Source organism: Passer montanus, unplaced genomic scaffold (assembly GCF_014805655.1).
Source record: "Passer montanus isolate IOZ18808 unplaced genomic scaffold, ASM1480565v1 scaffold127, whole genome shotgun sequence".
NCBI lineage: Eukaryota > Metazoa > Chordata > Aves > Passeriformes > Passeridae > Passer > Passer montanus.
Genome location: NW_024359499.1, coordinates 1,204,137 through 1,220,401, shown reverse-complemented (window position 1 = coordinate 1,220,401; position 16,265 = coordinate 1,204,137). Strand labels below are relative to the sequence as shown.

Below are 16,265 nucleotides of genomic sequence, written 5' to 3'. Positions count from 1 at the left end.
GGCTTAATGCTAGCATGGGGAAGCACAAGATTTTGGAGAGATTCCTTTCCTCTGTCTAGTGTGCTGTTTATGGACCTGAGACAGTTTCTCAGGACACAGCCAGAGCAGACCAAACCTGTCACAGCACAGGTCACAGCTGAGACGGCCACAATACACAGAGTGTCACCATACAATGTCAGAAGGCTTCAGCCCATGCAGAGTAACACCAGACCACTTCAGAGGGCTTCAACCTATACAGAGTAACACCAAACCACTTCAGAGGGCTTCAACCCATGCAGAGTAACACCAAACGACTGCAGAGGGCTTCAATCAGCCCTTCTTGTTCTTTAGCCCAAACTTTTGTACCCCTCATGGTTCATGCATAGCACCCGTGTGCCCTCTGCTCCCTTTGGTGGGTGCTCAGCACACCTGGGCACTCCAAGGCTCATTGCTGTCAGTGCTGCTCACCTGCTTCTCACAGCTGCACCCACTGGGGATGAGGCTGGGCCAGCCCCATCCCAACCACACAAACTGTGCTACACAAACCCTGCTGCACCCCTGACGTGGGGTGAGCCCAGGAAGGGCTTGGCAATAACACAGGTGATGGCTCAGCACAGCCCCCAGCACTGCTCAGGGGTCAGTGCACCCAGGATGGAGAGAACTCCCACAGGGGCCAGGGAAGGGCCATGGAGCTGGTAAAACTGAAATCAAAAGGCAGGAAACCTGCTTAACTGATAATAATCTGCATCAGACAGCTGAGCTGGAAAAACTCCCAGCAGCTGATGGGGATTCTGGGAGGAGGTGACAACATGCCTGGCCCAGCTGTGATCCTGGTGCTGCTCCTGCATGCCTTGGCAGAGCCTCAGGCAGCCCTTGGCCTGAGCCTGCCCTGAGCTCTCTGGACAGCAAACTGAAAGCATGAGGAAAATGGAGTGTGTCCTGCTGTCCAGGGAGTGCAGGAAAACTGTCCAGGTGCAGTTTGCAAGACTTCAACTTCTCCTGCCTGATGGCAGTGGGTGAGGAAAGACTTGAGGAAGGGGATGCTGAATAAAGCCTGTCTCACAACTCAAACCTCTATGGGTGTTTCCAGAGACACCATTAAAGATAACAGTGTTACACCAAATTATCTGAGAACACAAAGTCCTGAGCCATGCATTGACCTGCAGGGAGCTTGCAGAAGCTCCACAGCCTGTCCAAGTGCCTGAGAATCACACAGGAGTCCCACAGAGAACACAATTCCCCCCAAATCACCCGGCTGGGCAGGCTGGGGCATGAGGAAGGGCTGACCTGGCACTAGGAGCAAGGGGATTTCTCTGCCAGGATGATGGAATGCAGCAGGTGAAAGGATGTCACTTGAGATCTGCTCCTTTTCCTGCTGCTGGGCCAGGAAGCAGATTTGTTCCTGGTGCCAAGGAGGAATGTGGACAGGGAAGACCACTGGGCAGCAATTCAGCTGCACTTTGGGGAGCCATGGAGTGGGGAAGGGGTAGCTCATGCACACATGTCTTCCAGCAGGAAGACTGGGCCTTTTCTCCCTGGATCTCACACTGGGTCATGTCAGGCTTAGGACATGGGTGGGCACAGACAGGGCAGATCCCATCTCCTTCCCAGCCCTCACTGCCCAAGTGGGTGTTTGATGCCCATTGGCAAGGGCAGCTTTGAATACCTTCACAGTACTTCAAAATACTTCACAGAGTATTTCCATCTCCATGCTTTATGACAAAATGCTTTTCCATCTTCGATTTTTCCCCCCTGGATTTATCACTTAAAAGACAATCTAATAAAACCAAATATTTTTTTGTTCTGATTTCAGAAAAAAACCCCAAGAGTTCCAAATCCCCACCCTCATGGCAATTGGGAACACATCACTTGCAAACTGCACTTGGGAATCTCCCCTGCTAGAGAGAGGGGAGGTCTGGGTTGGATATGGGGAAAAATTTCTTCCCTGAAAGGGTGCTCAGGCACTGGCACAGACTGCCCAGGGAGAGGGGGGACTCACCATCCCTGGAGGTGCTCAAGAAACAAATATACATGGCAATTCATGATGCAGTTTAGTGGGCTGATTGGGGTTGTTCAGAGGTTGGACTCGATGATCTTGGAGGTCTTTTCCAATCTTTATAATTCTAGGATTCTGCTTTAAGGCTGTTGAGAAGGTGTTGGCTGAAGGTGGAGAGGGAAGCAAGCTGTGGAGTGCTGTTAGCTGCCCGTGCACCAAGCCATCAAGGTGTGTCTTTAGCAAGAGGAGTTTAGTGGTGCATGTTTGGAGCAAGCCCAGCCCTGCCCACAAAGGATGCACAGCCAGGACAGAGGCTCTGTTTATTTCAGGGTAGTTCCACCAGCACTGTGTCTGACAGGGTGGACATTTGTGTGCAGCTGAAAGGCAAACCACGCTCCCAGCATCTGCCAGCTGCAGTTCCTCCACACAGCTTGCTCTTCTTGGTCAGGATCTTGCACCTCTCAAAAGCCAAAGCTACTTTCTATGGGTGAAATCTGCCTGGAGCCAGCAGCAGTGGCCAGCTCGAGCACCCAGTGCACCACCTCACCTTGCTCATCCCCAGGGTCCAAAGCCACAGTCGGGGTTGGCTTGGCTGTACTCATCCTGAGGGATGCTCACGCTGCTGCTCTGTGGCCCGGCAGCATCAGAGGGGTTTTGGTGAAGGTGTCCCCGAGGCTGGTGCAGGAGAGGTCAGAGCAGGGAGCCACAAGCCCGCTGGGGGCCCTGCACTAGCAGCCTGCCCCCTCTGGCAGCTGGGAAGCGTAGAGAGCCAGCGTGTGATGGAGGAACTGGTACTGCTCGCTCGTCTGGATCATCCCACCTCTGCAAGGGAAAGGCAGGGCCCACTGACACTTCACCAAACACAGAATCCTGCTCCCAGCTCTCTGCCCCCAGGGCACAAACATTCCCACTTCACCAGCCATGTCAAGATGCCTCTGAAGCAGGCAGCAGATCAGCCCAAAAACAGAGGGGTTCAGAAGCATTGCTGGGCTGTTCAAAGTGAGATTAGCAGCTGACTTGGTGCTAATTTTCACCTATACTTCTTGAAAAATGGCCAGGTGGAGTGTTTCTGGATTTAGTGGCTGAGCTGGAAGAGAGGAGCAGATGGCTGCCAGGTTCACAGCCCCTCTCCTCTCCCTCATGTCCTCATGTCAGAGCTACAACAGCTCTGACTGCAGAACCAGCCTGCCACTGGGAATTGTTTGCTATCCACACACCTGCATCCCCCAAGAACCCTCCTGGTTTCCAGCAGAAACAGTCCCTGTGCCCCCTTGAGATGCCCATCCCCATGTCTCTGCCACATCCCACCCACAGCCCTGCTCCCAGGCTTGGCACCCAGCAGGAGCCTCCAGGAGCCACCTGCTCTGTGTACCCACCTGTCTATGCGCAGGTGGCACACGATTCCAAGGATATCCACCTCCCCCTTGTCCTGCAGCTGCTGGCACCCGATCCTGGTGGCAATGAAGCAGCCGGTGCGGCCGATGCCCGCGCTGCAGGGCAGACACAGCTGTGAGCACCCACAGCACCCACTGCCTGCACCTGCACTGCTGAGCTGGCTGCACTCCTGGATTGTGATTTCTGCCTAGAGGGATGTGGGGTCCTGGCCCCAGCTGCCAGACCAAGGTTCTGAGCCAGGCACCAAAAGCCATGGGCTGGGGTCACTGCCATGGCAAGGAGTTCTTGCCATGTGGCACAGCCCAGCTGAGGCTGCTTTGCAAACACAAAACCAGTCTGTGCCCATCCTTGTGCAGTGGGCTCTGCAGCCCCCTTCCCTCCCAGCTGGGCTCCCCGAGGGTTTGCACTCAGCCTGCAGCAGTGCATGCTGCACGTTCCCTAGGGATAACCAGGTGCTCTGCTCCACCGTCCCCAAATTCACTCAGCAAGGAGAGAATAGGCAGAGGCCACCTCCTGCAGGAGGGCTGTCCTGAAACACGGTGCCACATCCAAGCCACAGGCCATGCTGGTGGCACAGGGAGCAGGAATGGGTCAGGTTCAAAGGGACCAACCATGGGGTCACCTGGTTCCATCTCCCTGCTCAAGCAGGATCTTCCAGAGCTGGAATTGTGGGTGTAGGGTGGGGCTGGTGGCTGGGTCCCAAATGCAGACCCCTCCTGCTCCCACCCTGCTGGACCCCAGTGCAGGATATGCCACTCTAATGCCACCATCCTGCTGCCAGGATGGGAGCTGCTGATTGACAGCTCTGCTGTGGGTGGCTGAGCCCTGGGATTTCTGCACCAGCATGGGATCTGTGCATGAGGACTCTCGGGGGACTGACCCCAAGGAGAAGCACAGACAGGCCCAGGTGAGGTGCAAGCTCTTACCTGCAGTGCACCACGATGGGCCCTGGGCTGGCTGCAGCCTGCAGAGCCTCCTCCACCTTGGCCACCAGGTGCAGCAGGGGCTTGGCTGACTCGGGTGTCTGCTGGTCCGGCCAGGAGGGGAAGAGGATGTGCTTGACCTTGCGGCATTCCTTCCCAAGCTTTTCCAGCACAGGACAAAGAGAAATGGGGATGTGAGGGCTCGGGCCAGATGAAACGGGGTGTTCAGCTCAGCAGAGCTCAAGCAGTCCATACCCATCTCAGCCACACTCCTCCTGAGTCCCTCTTTGAGCCTCTGCCAGACATGAAGAAAAGACCCCTGGGCCAGAGCCAATGGATGTGTCCCACCCAGAGGATGAGAACAAAGGCAGTGTTCCAGTGCTGCCACCAGAGTCCATGCAAAGCAAGCCAGATCCTCTAGGCTGGGGTCAGCCCCGGGTGACACAGAGAGCCCATGGGGCAGAGTCTAATGGCACAGTGCAAAAACAGCAGGCTGGTGCTGCTCTGCCCAGCTGACCCCTTCTCCTCTGCACCCCAGGGCTGGCTCCTGCTCCCTCCCAGCTTCTCCAGGCTCTGCATGCCCCTCCTCTGGCAGGGGCCTCCTGAGAATCATGAACCCTCCTCTTCCCTGTCACGGAGCATTGCCATCTCACCAGAGATGCCAAGGGTGCCAGGGGCACTGTTGGGCCCCAAGTGCTCCCTCTGTGCCCCCAGGATGAGGCTCAGACCCACCTGCATGGAGAGATCCCGCACCACGTACTCCACAGACTCGCTCACGCCCTGCACGTGGATGGTGAAGGGGCCATAGGTGCCCTCCTTCTCGGGCCAGTAGTGGACACATTTCTGGAGAACAAGGCAGGTTTGTGGCTGTGGAGATGCTCAAGGCACCCAAGGACCCTCCTCAAGGACGTTTGAACTGTGCTTGAGTCAGTGCTTTTGGGAGGGGGCAGCACCTTGGGGGTGGTAGGGGAGCAGGGAAGGTGGAGGTAGAGTGATACAGAGGGAAAGCAAAGAAGGGATAGGTCCCTACCCCTGCACCCTCTCCTATGCCCTGGCCTGGCTTTCAGGCCCCAGGGATACATATCCCTGCTCAGCCCAGGAAGGTTCCAGAGGGACCAGGGGACAAGGAGGCTGTAAGCTGGGAGAGAAGGGAGCAAGGACATGGCCAGGAAAGTTTCCAGTTCTCAGTACCCCCAGGCAGGTACTGGTGGCTCCCATCCCAGGAGCAGAACCAGTGGGCAGCAGTGCCCCTCTGTCCCCCCAGAGCTTTCCCCTGGGCTGAGAGCTCTCAGGAGGGGGTCCAGCCCAGGGGAGAGCTCTGGGGGGCCAGAGGGGCACTGCTGCCCACTACTTCTGGCCCATCCCTGGGGGCTGCCCTAAACCCTTTATCCTATTATCCAGCCCAGAGCACACAGCCATGTGAGGAGGAAAACCAGATAGGGCCAAGGGTGCAGGCCTGGGGATCTCCTCCTCCACTTGTGATTCACCAGGGAACCCTCTGAGTCAAAAGCACAGTGAGTGGGTGCACAGCCCCCCCTCTGGCCTCACACAACCTGCACTGTGAGCACACCCACCCCGTGCCCAGGCCCTGCAGGCTCCGTGTACCTCCTTGCGCTCCTGCAGCTCGGTGATCATGACGATGAGGGGAGCCTCCTCCTGCCACACCATCTGCCAGAAGTCGGTCACGGTGTTCAGCAGGGGGCCCTGTGTGGCGATGTACTCCCGGGGCCGCCCCGCGTAGCCCTGCCGAGCACAGGGGCTGTCAGGGACACCTGAGGGCACCGGGGCTGTGCCCAGCTCGCTCCAGCCCTCACCGCGCTGCTCTCCTCCACGGTTCAGAGGCTGAGCCACACGTGCTGTTTCCTACTAAACCTGTCCTTAAAATGCTTTTGTAGATCTGCTGAGGAGCCACCAGGCATCCTCCCCACCCCACTGGCCCCATCTTCCAGGAGCAAGTCCATGCAGCTGGCCTTGCACACCCAAGGTCACTATCCGTGTGACAATAGCTGATGGTGCCTTGGCGAGGCAAAGCTCACACAAGGAGCTGCACTCCTCACTGTGGGAATTTCACAAGGATAAAAAGGAATCCCTGTTCCACAGCTCCAAGCATCCTCTGTCTCCAGATACTTCTCCTGGTATAAAATTGCCAAAGGTATAGAAAATCCAGGCCTTCCCAGCAATCTGTTAATGCTTTGGTCTCACAAGAAGTAGCACTGGCCCAGCTAAGGGACAGGAATGTTCTCAGGAACATTTTGCAGAGCCCTATTTTCATGCCTCGAGATGATTTATTTTTCCTAGGAAACATGATTAAGGAATGTCATTCTGTGGGGGTGTCAACCCTGAGAATTCCACTTTCCCCCTGCAGCCATGCTCAAAAACATTTCATGGAACACCTCAGCAGGAAGAGCATCAATCCCAGGTGGGGCTGATGTGATCAATCTCCTGCAGAGCCCTCCCAGATTCCTGTGCCTCCCAGGCAGGCCCAGGCAGGCTGTGTTGCCAATTTTCTGATGTGCCCACAAATTCCTGCAGCACTGCACCTCTGAGGAGGCAAGGGGAAGGAAGGGAGCAGGAAATACCAGCTGCACACAGGGGTGGGCAGTGCTTGTGCATTGCCAGCAGTCAGGTGAGGCAGAGGGGATGCAACAAGAGGGGGAGATGTTGGAACCCTGGCTGCTGAGAGTTTTAAAATTTCTGTGCTGACAGACCCCCAGGGGAACACTGTTTGACCTGGGGCTGTAGAGAGGGCTCCCAAAATTGATTGACAGCACTAGGACTATGAGTATGTAGTTTAGTTAGAAGTGTGTAATATCACTGAGGAGAAAACTTAGTTTTAGAATACAATAGTATATATAGAACTAAAATGGAAGTTTTAAAGCAGTTACTAGTCCTTCTTCTTCACCTTCTTCTTTATAAGTTTAAGTAGTGTTTTGTAATTAGACAAGCCCATATTGCAGACTTTGAGTAATTATTTGAGTTATTGAGTTAAAAGTGAAAATAATTTAGGTGTCATTTCTTAATTAAATAGTTTAGTCTTAAAAGACCTTGTAAAGAAAAACCCAGCATTCCTGGGTGTCCCACACCCCGGGGTGTAGGGACAGGGTGCCAGTGTCACCTGAGGTGCAGCTGCATGCTGCCAGGCTGCCTCAGGAGACACAGCTCCTCTGCCCGTGGGCAAACTGCCCCTGGAGCTCCCAGCAGCTCTGGGCACAGTGCTCCTGTCTCACAGAGCTTTCACCCTCCCTGCTGGGTGCTGGTTACTGCTGTGGGTCTGAGCCACAAGCACCATCAGAAAAGAAATGCTCCTGACAGCCCTCCAGCTCCTCCCAGGGGTTTGTGTGTCACCCCAGCCAGCACTTTTTGTGGGCTGCTTTTCCAAGTCCTGCTTTCCTCACTGCCTCACTCACATCCCTCTGCTTCCCTGGCCCTGGGCAGCCCCATGGGCAGGTGCTGCAGTTGCTCAGCCAGAACTCTGCCCGCTGGGCAAAGCTGGCACCTGGCTCACAGAGATCCCATTCTGGCAGAGACTGCAGCCTGGAAGGGTTTGCACAGGGATGGAATCAAAACCAAGTTGTCTAAGTAACACCCTAGGGTCTGGGGATTTCTCAGTCTCTGGAAAGGAACCCACCATGTGCCAAACATAAGCCACACCCTATCTTCATTAGTTCCCTTCCTGGGAAATTGCAGCAAGCTCCCTGAGCAGAGAGGAAATCCCAGGATGAGTGAGGTTTGAGGATCTCTGAGCTGCCATAACCTGCTGACAGGTTGCCTCCCGTGCCTTTGCCAGACAATGTGCCAGTGTGTGAGCAGCAGATGGAGAAGCCACTGCAAGGGACCCTTTGGGGTGCTCAGTGTGCCCAGGAGCTGAGAGCAGCTCCCTCGTGAGACTCTCCCACCACAGGAACAGTGTATCTGCCCTGTGCAGATGGAGCCACATCTCCAGCTCCAACAGGGGGGGAAAGTTAAGTCTGCTGCCCCAGGGCAGGCACAGGAGAGCAGGTGACAGTGCCCCAGCATGTGGCACCTGCAGCCTGATGCCCTGGGAGCCCTCGCTGCAGCCCTGGGAGAACACTCACTGTGATGTAGTTGGCATTTATGTAGCTGTCTTCCTCCTGGCTCCCAGCCCTCCTGAGGCAGACCCGGCTCTCAGGATCTGAAAGATGTCACAGGACTTACCCAAGGGACTGATCCTGCCCATCCTCCCTGCCTTGACCCCAGGGGCTGGAGGCGGAGTCCTCCTGCTCCGTGCCATGCCCAGAGCTGTCTGCACCCTCCCTCAGGCCTGTTCTTGTCCCCCTTCAGCCTCACTCCCCTGGCAGGGCACAGCCCAAACCTGCAGGTGCCCTAGTGAGCAGGTGGGGTAACTCACCTGCAGTGATCCCCAGGACATCCACAGAACCTGACTAGAGCCCAGCTGAGCCCCTCCAGAACACCCTCAGCCTTTACACTCTCAGGACCATGCCCTTGGGACATGGAAGGCCCCACGAGTGCTGCACACCTGGGAGTGCAGGGAGCAGCTCCTCACGTACCCCCACCACTGTGCACACCCCTGCAACATGGGCACACGGAGCAGCAACAGCACCCAGGGGTGCCCACCCAGTGCCAGGGCTGCTCTGAGCCACCCCTCACCCACAGGCAAACACAGGCAAATGGGGGGCAAAGGGACACAGTGGCACGTACTGGGGAGAATGGTTTTGTATCTGTCCTTGAAAGCACGCCCAGGGATTTCCAGCTCCTCCGGACTCACAAAGTTGGGTGGGATTTTCTGCAGGGGGAGAAAACAGCCATGAGGAAAAGCCCATTGCTGCCACTTGTGTCCCCTGGTGGTGGCAGACCTGGCTGCCCAGCAGGGCAGAGCTGACCCAGGGGCATCCCAGAGATGGCAGCTCCTGGGATGAGTGCTGCCTTTACTCCAGTTGTGGTGGGAGTCCTTCCAGAGAGGCAGTGCTGGGAGAAGAGCATGGCATGGGAGGGCAGGACAGGGTTTTCCAGGGACCCCAACAGGAAATGTGTGCGCCAGGGATCAGGTGGGACCTGGGCACCCCTCCCCTCATTGCCCACACCGCCTGCTCTCCCACTGGGGCTGTGGGGCACAGCTGGGCTCAGAGCCCAATGTTCACCCCATCAGCCCCACCACCGCCAGCCCCTGCCACTCCTCCTGAGAGGAGGAAGAGAGAAAATCATGATCATCGCACCGAAAACTCCTCCTGGAGCTGTGCCAGGCTCTGGGCGTGCTGCTGGAGCTCCTGTTTCCTCAGCACGTGGCTGGATGTCCTCAGAAACTTCAGTGTGATGTCCCGTGGCGTGCAGACAGGCTGGATGGGCTCCACGTTCCCTAGAGAGCTCATATCCAGCACTAGTGACACATTGGAGCCCCTCCTGCAAGGCACAGGGGTCCCTGGCTGACCTACTGCCACCCTGGGACAGAAGGACAGCCCACCCCACTGCATCATCAGTTAAAACCACCCCACACTGAGCAAAAGCCAGACAGAGACCCCAGCAGATGGGGAGATTGAGGAACGGAGCTAGCTGAACATTTTGCCTTTCTGCTGGGAAGCCCCTGAAGGACTGAAGGTGTTGGGATTTGTCCTGGGCTGGGTGGGGGCCAGGGCTGCCTCCACACTCAGACCTGGCAGCTGCAGGCACAGGCTGGCAGGAAGGAAGGTCAGGGGAGCCCTGGGATGAGCAGTGCCATGGGTACCCTGAGGCACACTCACCTCTCCTGGAGTCGCACGTGCTTCTTGGCAGGGGGACTGGGCTTGTCTGGCTTGTCCATGTCCACTGCAGCTGCCCGGGCTGCCAGGCTGCCCCTATGAACTCTGGAGCACACCAAGCAGGCTTGGACCATGCTGCAGCAACCACAGAGCCCTCGTCCTGAAGCACAGCAGGGCCACACAGGGGGCTCTCAGCTCCTGGGAGATCGTGGAGCCATCAGAGGAGAAGCAGCTGGAAAAGAAAAGTCAGATCTGAGAGACACCACAAGGCTGGATGGAGCCCCCACAGATGGTCTGCAAGCAAGGGATGGATTTTAACTGCTTAATTGTCCTGAAAACAGACCCCAGCCCCTGTTTGCAGATATCCTGGAGAGCTCCCAGCACAGTCACCCTCGGGGATGCCTGCAGCACTGCAGCCCACACTGGTGACCCTGGGCATGCCACCAAGCACCACCTGCTTCCCCTGAGGGGAGAACACCCACCTTGTGGTGGCAGGGCAGGTCTGGTTTGGGAGCCCCAGATGCTCTCCACCTCCATGGAAGCACATGCCCTGTGCTCCCAGCCCTTCCCCATCACTGTCCTGCTTCATCCTGGGGACATGGTGGGGAACTGAGAGCTGGAATGTCTGAGCACGGCAGCGCTCAGCAGGTGACACAAGGTGGCTGTAGCCACTGCACGGAGCCTGGCCATCTCCTGCTGCAGGGACACACAGACCAAGCACCCTCTACAGCCTCATGGCCCTAGTACAGCCTCCTCCATCCTGCAGGTCACAGCAACTGCCGAGAGGAAACTGCTTTATCTGTGTGGTTGAGCAAAAGGCCATGGGGCAGCCCAGCTGGGGAAGGTGCCAGACATCCTCCATCACCAGCCAGGGGTCAGCCCGTGGCAGGGCTGGGAGATGCAGGTGATGCTGACTCACCTCTGGGCACAGCTCCTCATGGTGCAGGCAGCCCCCTGGGATCCTGAACCTCCCCCTCATCCCCTGCTTCCTCCATGAGGAGGAAACAGACCCAGAGGCAGGGAATGATGCAGAGTCAGAGCTCTTGGTGGGCAAAGAGTGGGATCCCAGGCAGCCCATCTGCTTGGGGAGGTCGTGTGGAGAGCTGGTGTCCACATGGTGGCTGGGAACACAGCTAGGGCAGGAGCTGCTCCCCAGGACTCCCTGCTGCCCAGTGGCACTTCTGGCAGTGGCAATGCCACCACTGCCACTCACACCATCCCCGTGCCCCACGCAGGGTGTTCTCAATCCAGGCAGGTCAAGAGCAGCTGCTGCCCAGAGACAGCCCAGGCTCCCATCCCAGTCCGGCCAGGAAACACCTGGAGGTGCCAGGGAAGCACCTCAGCGGCAGGGAGAGCGCCCACATGGCCTGCCCAGCATCCCCGCCAGCCTGGCGCTGCCATGCACGCACACATGCCCACCGCCCCTGGCACAGGCCCGGGGCTCTCCCGGCTCCCTGCTGGCCTGGGGGCTGCCTACCTGCTGCCCCGTGCGAGGGCTCCGCTCCCGGCCTGGCAGCACGGTCTGCAAGTGCTCAGGAAGCCGCTTATCAAAGGAGCTGCTGCCTCTGCTGCTTCCTCTCCCTCCTTCTCCCCCACCCCGGCTGCCGCCCACACACATACCGGCCACATCTCTGCGGCTGGCTCGGCCCGCCCGCCCAGCCCTGCTCCCCACGGCCGGCCTGCCCCGGGCCCGGCCCGGCCTCCCCGAGCCCGGCTGCCTCCACAGGCAGCTCCGCCGGGGCTGCTGGCGTGTGCTCCCTGCCCTCTGTGGCACGCCATGGGGCACGGAGGGATGGGCAAGGCCAGACATTTTGGTGAGGCAGGCTGCTTGGCATGGTGCAGTGGGGCTGCTCTGGGGGCATCACACCCCACAGCCCACAGGGAGCCAGGATGAATCCTCCCATGCCCGCTGTCCTCTTGCCCAGGCCGTGCCCTGGCTGTTCCCCATCCCTCTGGAATGTGCCAGGGCTCGCTCAGAGCCTCCCACCCCCGGTGCCTGCCCATGTGCTCCTTGTGCCACCCCATTGTCCCAATCCCTGCCCCCGTGGGGACACCCCTGTGCACCCACAACCACCCCGGGTACCTCAGGGTAGGACAGGTCTGTCCTTCCAGCAGGGAAGGGCAGGGATGTATTTGGGACGCAGTTCCCTGGGGCCTGGCTCAGGTAGGCCAGGTCTGCCCTCGGGGCACTGCACATCCTTCCTGACACATCCCCACCGCTCTTCCTGTTTGCTCGTGCCTGGGCTCTGCAGCTTCCTTCCTCCTCAGCCCCCACCCCGCTGTGCTGCAGCAGCTCCTGCTGCACCCCAACAGCCCCACAGACCCCAAACACCTCTCCTGTGTCTGCTCTGAGGGCTGCTCTGGCCAGAGCCACCCCAGCCCAGCTCACTGAGGTGACTGTGCTGTCCCCTCGCTGGAGAGCTGCGTGTCTGTGCACACCTGTGTGTTTGCAGGTGTGCCAGAACAGCTTCCCTGGGCAGCCCTGCCAGACCCTGCCAGTGCCACCCAGTGCCACCCGAGGGCTAGGACATCAGAGGACCCAAGCTCCAGAGAAAGTGCTGGCCTTGGCCAGCAGCAGAACAGACTTATCCAGGACCCGTGTCTCACCTGCAGATCCTAGAGTGGCTGGAGGATAGACTGAGGAATTCTCTGTGCCCTGTGTGGGATGAAAGAACATCTATAAGGCCGGAGGCAGCCCCACCACACACTGCCCTTCCTTCCCACTGTCCCTGACAGAGCTCAGGAATAGCTGGGATGACCAGCACTGCAGGACTAAAAAAGGTGTCTTCAGAAACTTGCTCCCAGTAGGAACCAGAGTAAGCAAATGAAATTCTGTGCTGGAGTAACACCCTGTTAGACATACAGACACTTCCTGAGGCTGGGACTGTGTCTGTGCTCTAAGTGTGGAGGGCACCTGTCCCGTCTGGGTGTCTTTGAGCTCAAGGGGTTCCTGAGGATAGAATGTCTCAGGTTGGAAATGGGGCTGTGCATTCTGTCCCCATCTGTCAGAGCTGGGGCAGTTCTCTGCTGGTCATGGGGCCGTTTTATTCGTCTCTCCCACAGCCAATCCTCCCTCCAGGAGATCTCTGCTGTCCATGGCCACTGAGTGTCCCTGCATGGCTGATCAAATTCCAGCATCCCATGGGGAGATGCTCCGCCCAGGGCAGGAGCCAAGCATTCCTACCTGGATACAATCTGAGCCTGGAACAGCACAGCAGCCTTTGCCCCCTGCATTCCCAGAGGAGCAGCTTTCTCCTGCCCTGCATTCCCACAGGGAGACCCGGCCCATCTCCAGCAGCCCTGGAGCTCCAGAGGAAAACTCCCCCCTTGTGCAGGATCCCTGCTCCAGCAGAAGCACAGCTGGCACTGCAGGAGGGCTGAGCCACCATGGGATGGGGCTGTGCCACCACCCTGACCCACAGGGGGCCATTTCCCCTTCTGACTCTGGCAGTGGGTTTTGTTTTTTGGGGGGTTTTTTTGTTTTGTTTTGTTTATTTGTTTTATTGCATTTGTATATTTAATTTTCCTAATAAAGAATTGTTATTCCTACTGCCATGTCTTTGCCTGAGAGCCCCTTAATTTCAAAATCATAATAATTCAGAGGGAAGGAAATTACATTTTCAATTTCAAGGGAGGCTCCTGCCCTCCTTGGCAGACACCTGGCTTTTCAAACCAAGACATTCCCCTTGCCAGGCTTTGCCTTGGCCATTAAATGCCTCTGGATGCTGCAGGAAAGATGCTGATGCATTTCCTTTGCAAAATGGCTTATTTGGTTCCACCTGAATTTGGTCATGACAAAGGACCTCACTCAGAGTAAAAAGGGGAAGCTGAGATGCTGGGATGCAGTGCATCCTCTGCCTCTGAAGCATGACAGCACCAAGGTCCTCATGCTCAGGGATGTCCTCAAAAAAGCCTTGCAGCAGCTTCCCTCTGCTGCTCAAAGCTCCCTGTGTTTTGGCTTGGCCCTGCCAGTCACACACCAGCCTGTGCCAGCTGCAGCTGAGCAGGACACCCAGGAGATAACCTCTGGAACCTGCACCTGGCCCCTTGGGCTGCTCTTTGTGCGGAAAACTTTGATGGAGACTGAAGAGAGTGTCCTGGCCATGGCCACCCACCCAGGGCAGGAGGAATGCAGTGGGGGTGCTGTGTGGGGATGTGCCATGGCCCAGGCTCCTAGGAGCAGAAAAGTTTGCACTGCTGAGGAGGTGCATGTCCTGACCCTTGCACACCTCTGATGGTGCACAGCTGGAGCCTGGTGTGCTCCCACCTGCCAGCATGGCTGCCCTTCCTCCCCTCTGCCAAAGCACCAGCACGCTGAGGAGTGCATGTGAAGGGAGAGCATGGGAGGGGACACAGACCTGTGGAGACCACAGCATGAAAATGAAGGTGCTGGTGGAAAATGAGGCATGAGCTGGTAGAGAGAGACTGGATGTGAGGGACACCAGGAGCAGAGGGAGTCAGAGCATGTGCTTGACCCAGGGCATTTTTCAGTTCTCGGTGCCACCTGGGCAGCAAGCTGTACCTTTTCTGCACCCACCTATGTCTGCTGCCCTCCTGGGACTGAGCCCTGCCCCTCCTGCCCACTAGGCATACAGTGGATGCACACGCACATCTGCAAGTGTCCCTGGTCACTCATCAGTGCAGATCTCTCTGCCCTCTCTCCCTGCCTGCCCTCGAATGCACCTTTGGGCACATCTCTCTCTTCTGGCCACCTCTGAGCCCCTGCTTGGAGCTTGATGTGCCAGCTGGCTCCTCCTGAGGGCCCCTGGCTGGGCTCACAGAGGGGTGCAGTGGGCAGCAGAGAGCTGGGAGGTGCTCTGGCCAGGACTGTGCCTTTTGTGTGCAGCCCTGCTTGTCCCATGTCACACCACCAGCTCTGCAGCAGCTGCATCAGGCTGGCCTGGGGGGCAGAGCTGCTGGATCCTACAAGCAGGGACTGCTGGGGCCAGGGCAGACCTGGCTTTGAGGGGAGACAGTGTCCAGGCTAGGGGCAGATCCCAACCCAGGGTCAGTTTGCTGTAAGGACAGGACCAGGACAGCCACTGCAATCTGGTGTGAGTGAAGAGGAACCTGACAGTGTCCAGGGGAAAAACCCAGGAGGGGATGGGAGGAAGCAGCACTGAAGGAAATGGCTCCAGGCAGGTCACTGCTGTGCCCCTCGCCTTCCTGCCTCCCTCCCCTGGTGCAGAGGTACTGGTGAGGTCCCAGAACAGGAACATCCCTTGTCCCCCAGCATTCCTGTCTGCTCTGACCTTGGTGGCATTGGGTGTCAGGGGTGATGGTGATGGTGATGCCCCGAGTGGTGATGGAGGGATGCACATGGAGGGAAGAGTGCCAGCTGTTACCACACCAGCTATTCACCCTGACCCAGCCAGGGATGTGCCAGACATGGGATCCCCTGTGTCCTCTGTCTGTGGATATCTGTGCATTAGGATTATCTGTTGGGATGTAAGGTCCATGATACAGTCTCAGAGGCCTTGAAGAGTCATTATAGGTGTGGCTTTACTTTCAGCAAGATATTGGGTCCCTGTGGAATTGGTGCTCTGGAAAAGAAGATCTGGATTTTTCCCTGACTGGTACTTGCTGTTTGTTCACTTGCATTTTAAAACTCCTCTTGCATGGGGTCATCTTGCACCTCTGGCCGTGATTTCATAGCCACTTCCCTTTGTGCAAAAGGGAAAAAAGCACCTTCCAGCTGTAGCCTGGGACCTGTTTTCCCACAAATGACCAGCCAATCCTTATGCCATTTCTGCCCCCAGCCTCCTGAGCAGAGGCTCCCTCACGCAGCCCTGATCCACACCCCAGCGCCTCTCCTCACCCTCTCCCCACAGCACTGCAGCCCCAAAGCTACCTCAGCAGGAGCACCCACAGCACAGACACTGCCCAGCACTTTCAGTCCCCAGGGCTGCCGACCCCAGCACGGCTCTGTCCCACCAGTCACCTCTGGGTCCGGCACTCAGGAAGGGAAGGTTCTGCTTCCGTCGGCACGGCCGGGAGTCAGGATGTCCTGCGGGCTGCTGGAAATGATCCCATCTCCTGCGCTGCCTAAGCATCGCTCGCAGGCTTGAAGGTGAAGCAGCTGCCTGGGGACGGAGCAGGCTCTCTGCCCGCCGCCGGCTCGGCTGCCGGCAGGGCACGGCAGGAGCAGGAGGACGGTGCAGCCACGCCGAGCATCCCGCAGGGCCGGCCGGGGGCAGCGAGCCCTCGGCTCCTCACCTGTGCCCGTGTCCCCCGTGTCCCCCGTGTCCCCCGCCCGCC

General features: G+C 57.9%; 1 protein-coding gene across 3 annotated transcripts; it reads right to left on the bottom strand.

Annotated features, from left to right (window-relative positions):
* Positions 1-179: 179 nt before the first annotated feature.
* PTPN7 (protein tyrosine phosphatase non-receptor type 7) lies at positions 180-16,265 on the bottom strand. Of its 3 annotated transcripts, XM_039698569.1 has the most exons (11): positions 15,949-16,265; positions 12,615-12,663; positions 10,011-10,239; positions 9,489-9,672; positions 8,974-9,058; positions 8,370-8,446; positions 5,899-6,036; positions 5,026-5,136; positions 4,297-4,454; positions 3,352-3,465; positions 180-2,797 (listed from the first exon to the last, which is right to left on the bottom strand). In XM_039698569.1, exons 3-11 carry the CDS (start codon positions 10,139-10,141, stop codon positions 2,704-2,706), a joined length of 1,092 nt encoding a protein of 363 aa, XP_039554503.1. In that variant the 5' UTR covers positions 10,142-10,239; positions 12,615-12,663; positions 15,949-16,265; the 3' UTR covers positions 180-2,703. The 3 variants fall into 3 exon arrangements, with proteins under 3 accessions (XP_039554503.1, XP_039554505.1, XP_039554506.1); XM_039698571.1 differs by lacking the exons at positions 12,615-12,663; positions 15,949-16,265 and adding an exon at positions 12,091-12,213; XM_039698572.1 differs by lacking the exons at positions 12,615-12,663; positions 15,949-16,265 and adding an exon at positions 11,485-11,570.

Bases quoted from the DNA above. Each gene is read 5' to 3' on its own strand.
- PTPN7 (XM_039698569.1), bottom strand. From the start codon at position 10,141: ATGGTCCAAGCCTGCTTGGTGTGCTCCAGAGTTCATAGGGGCAGCCTG. The intron at 9,673-10,010 runs GTGAGTGTGCCT...TGTGCCTTGCAG, and splicing joins CACGTGCGACTCCAGGAGAG to GAGGGGCTCCAATGTGTCAC. The intron at 3,466-4,296 runs GTAAGAGCTTGC...TCTGCCCTGCAG, and splicing joins CCCATCGTGGTGCACTGCAG to CGCGGGCATCGGCCGCACCG.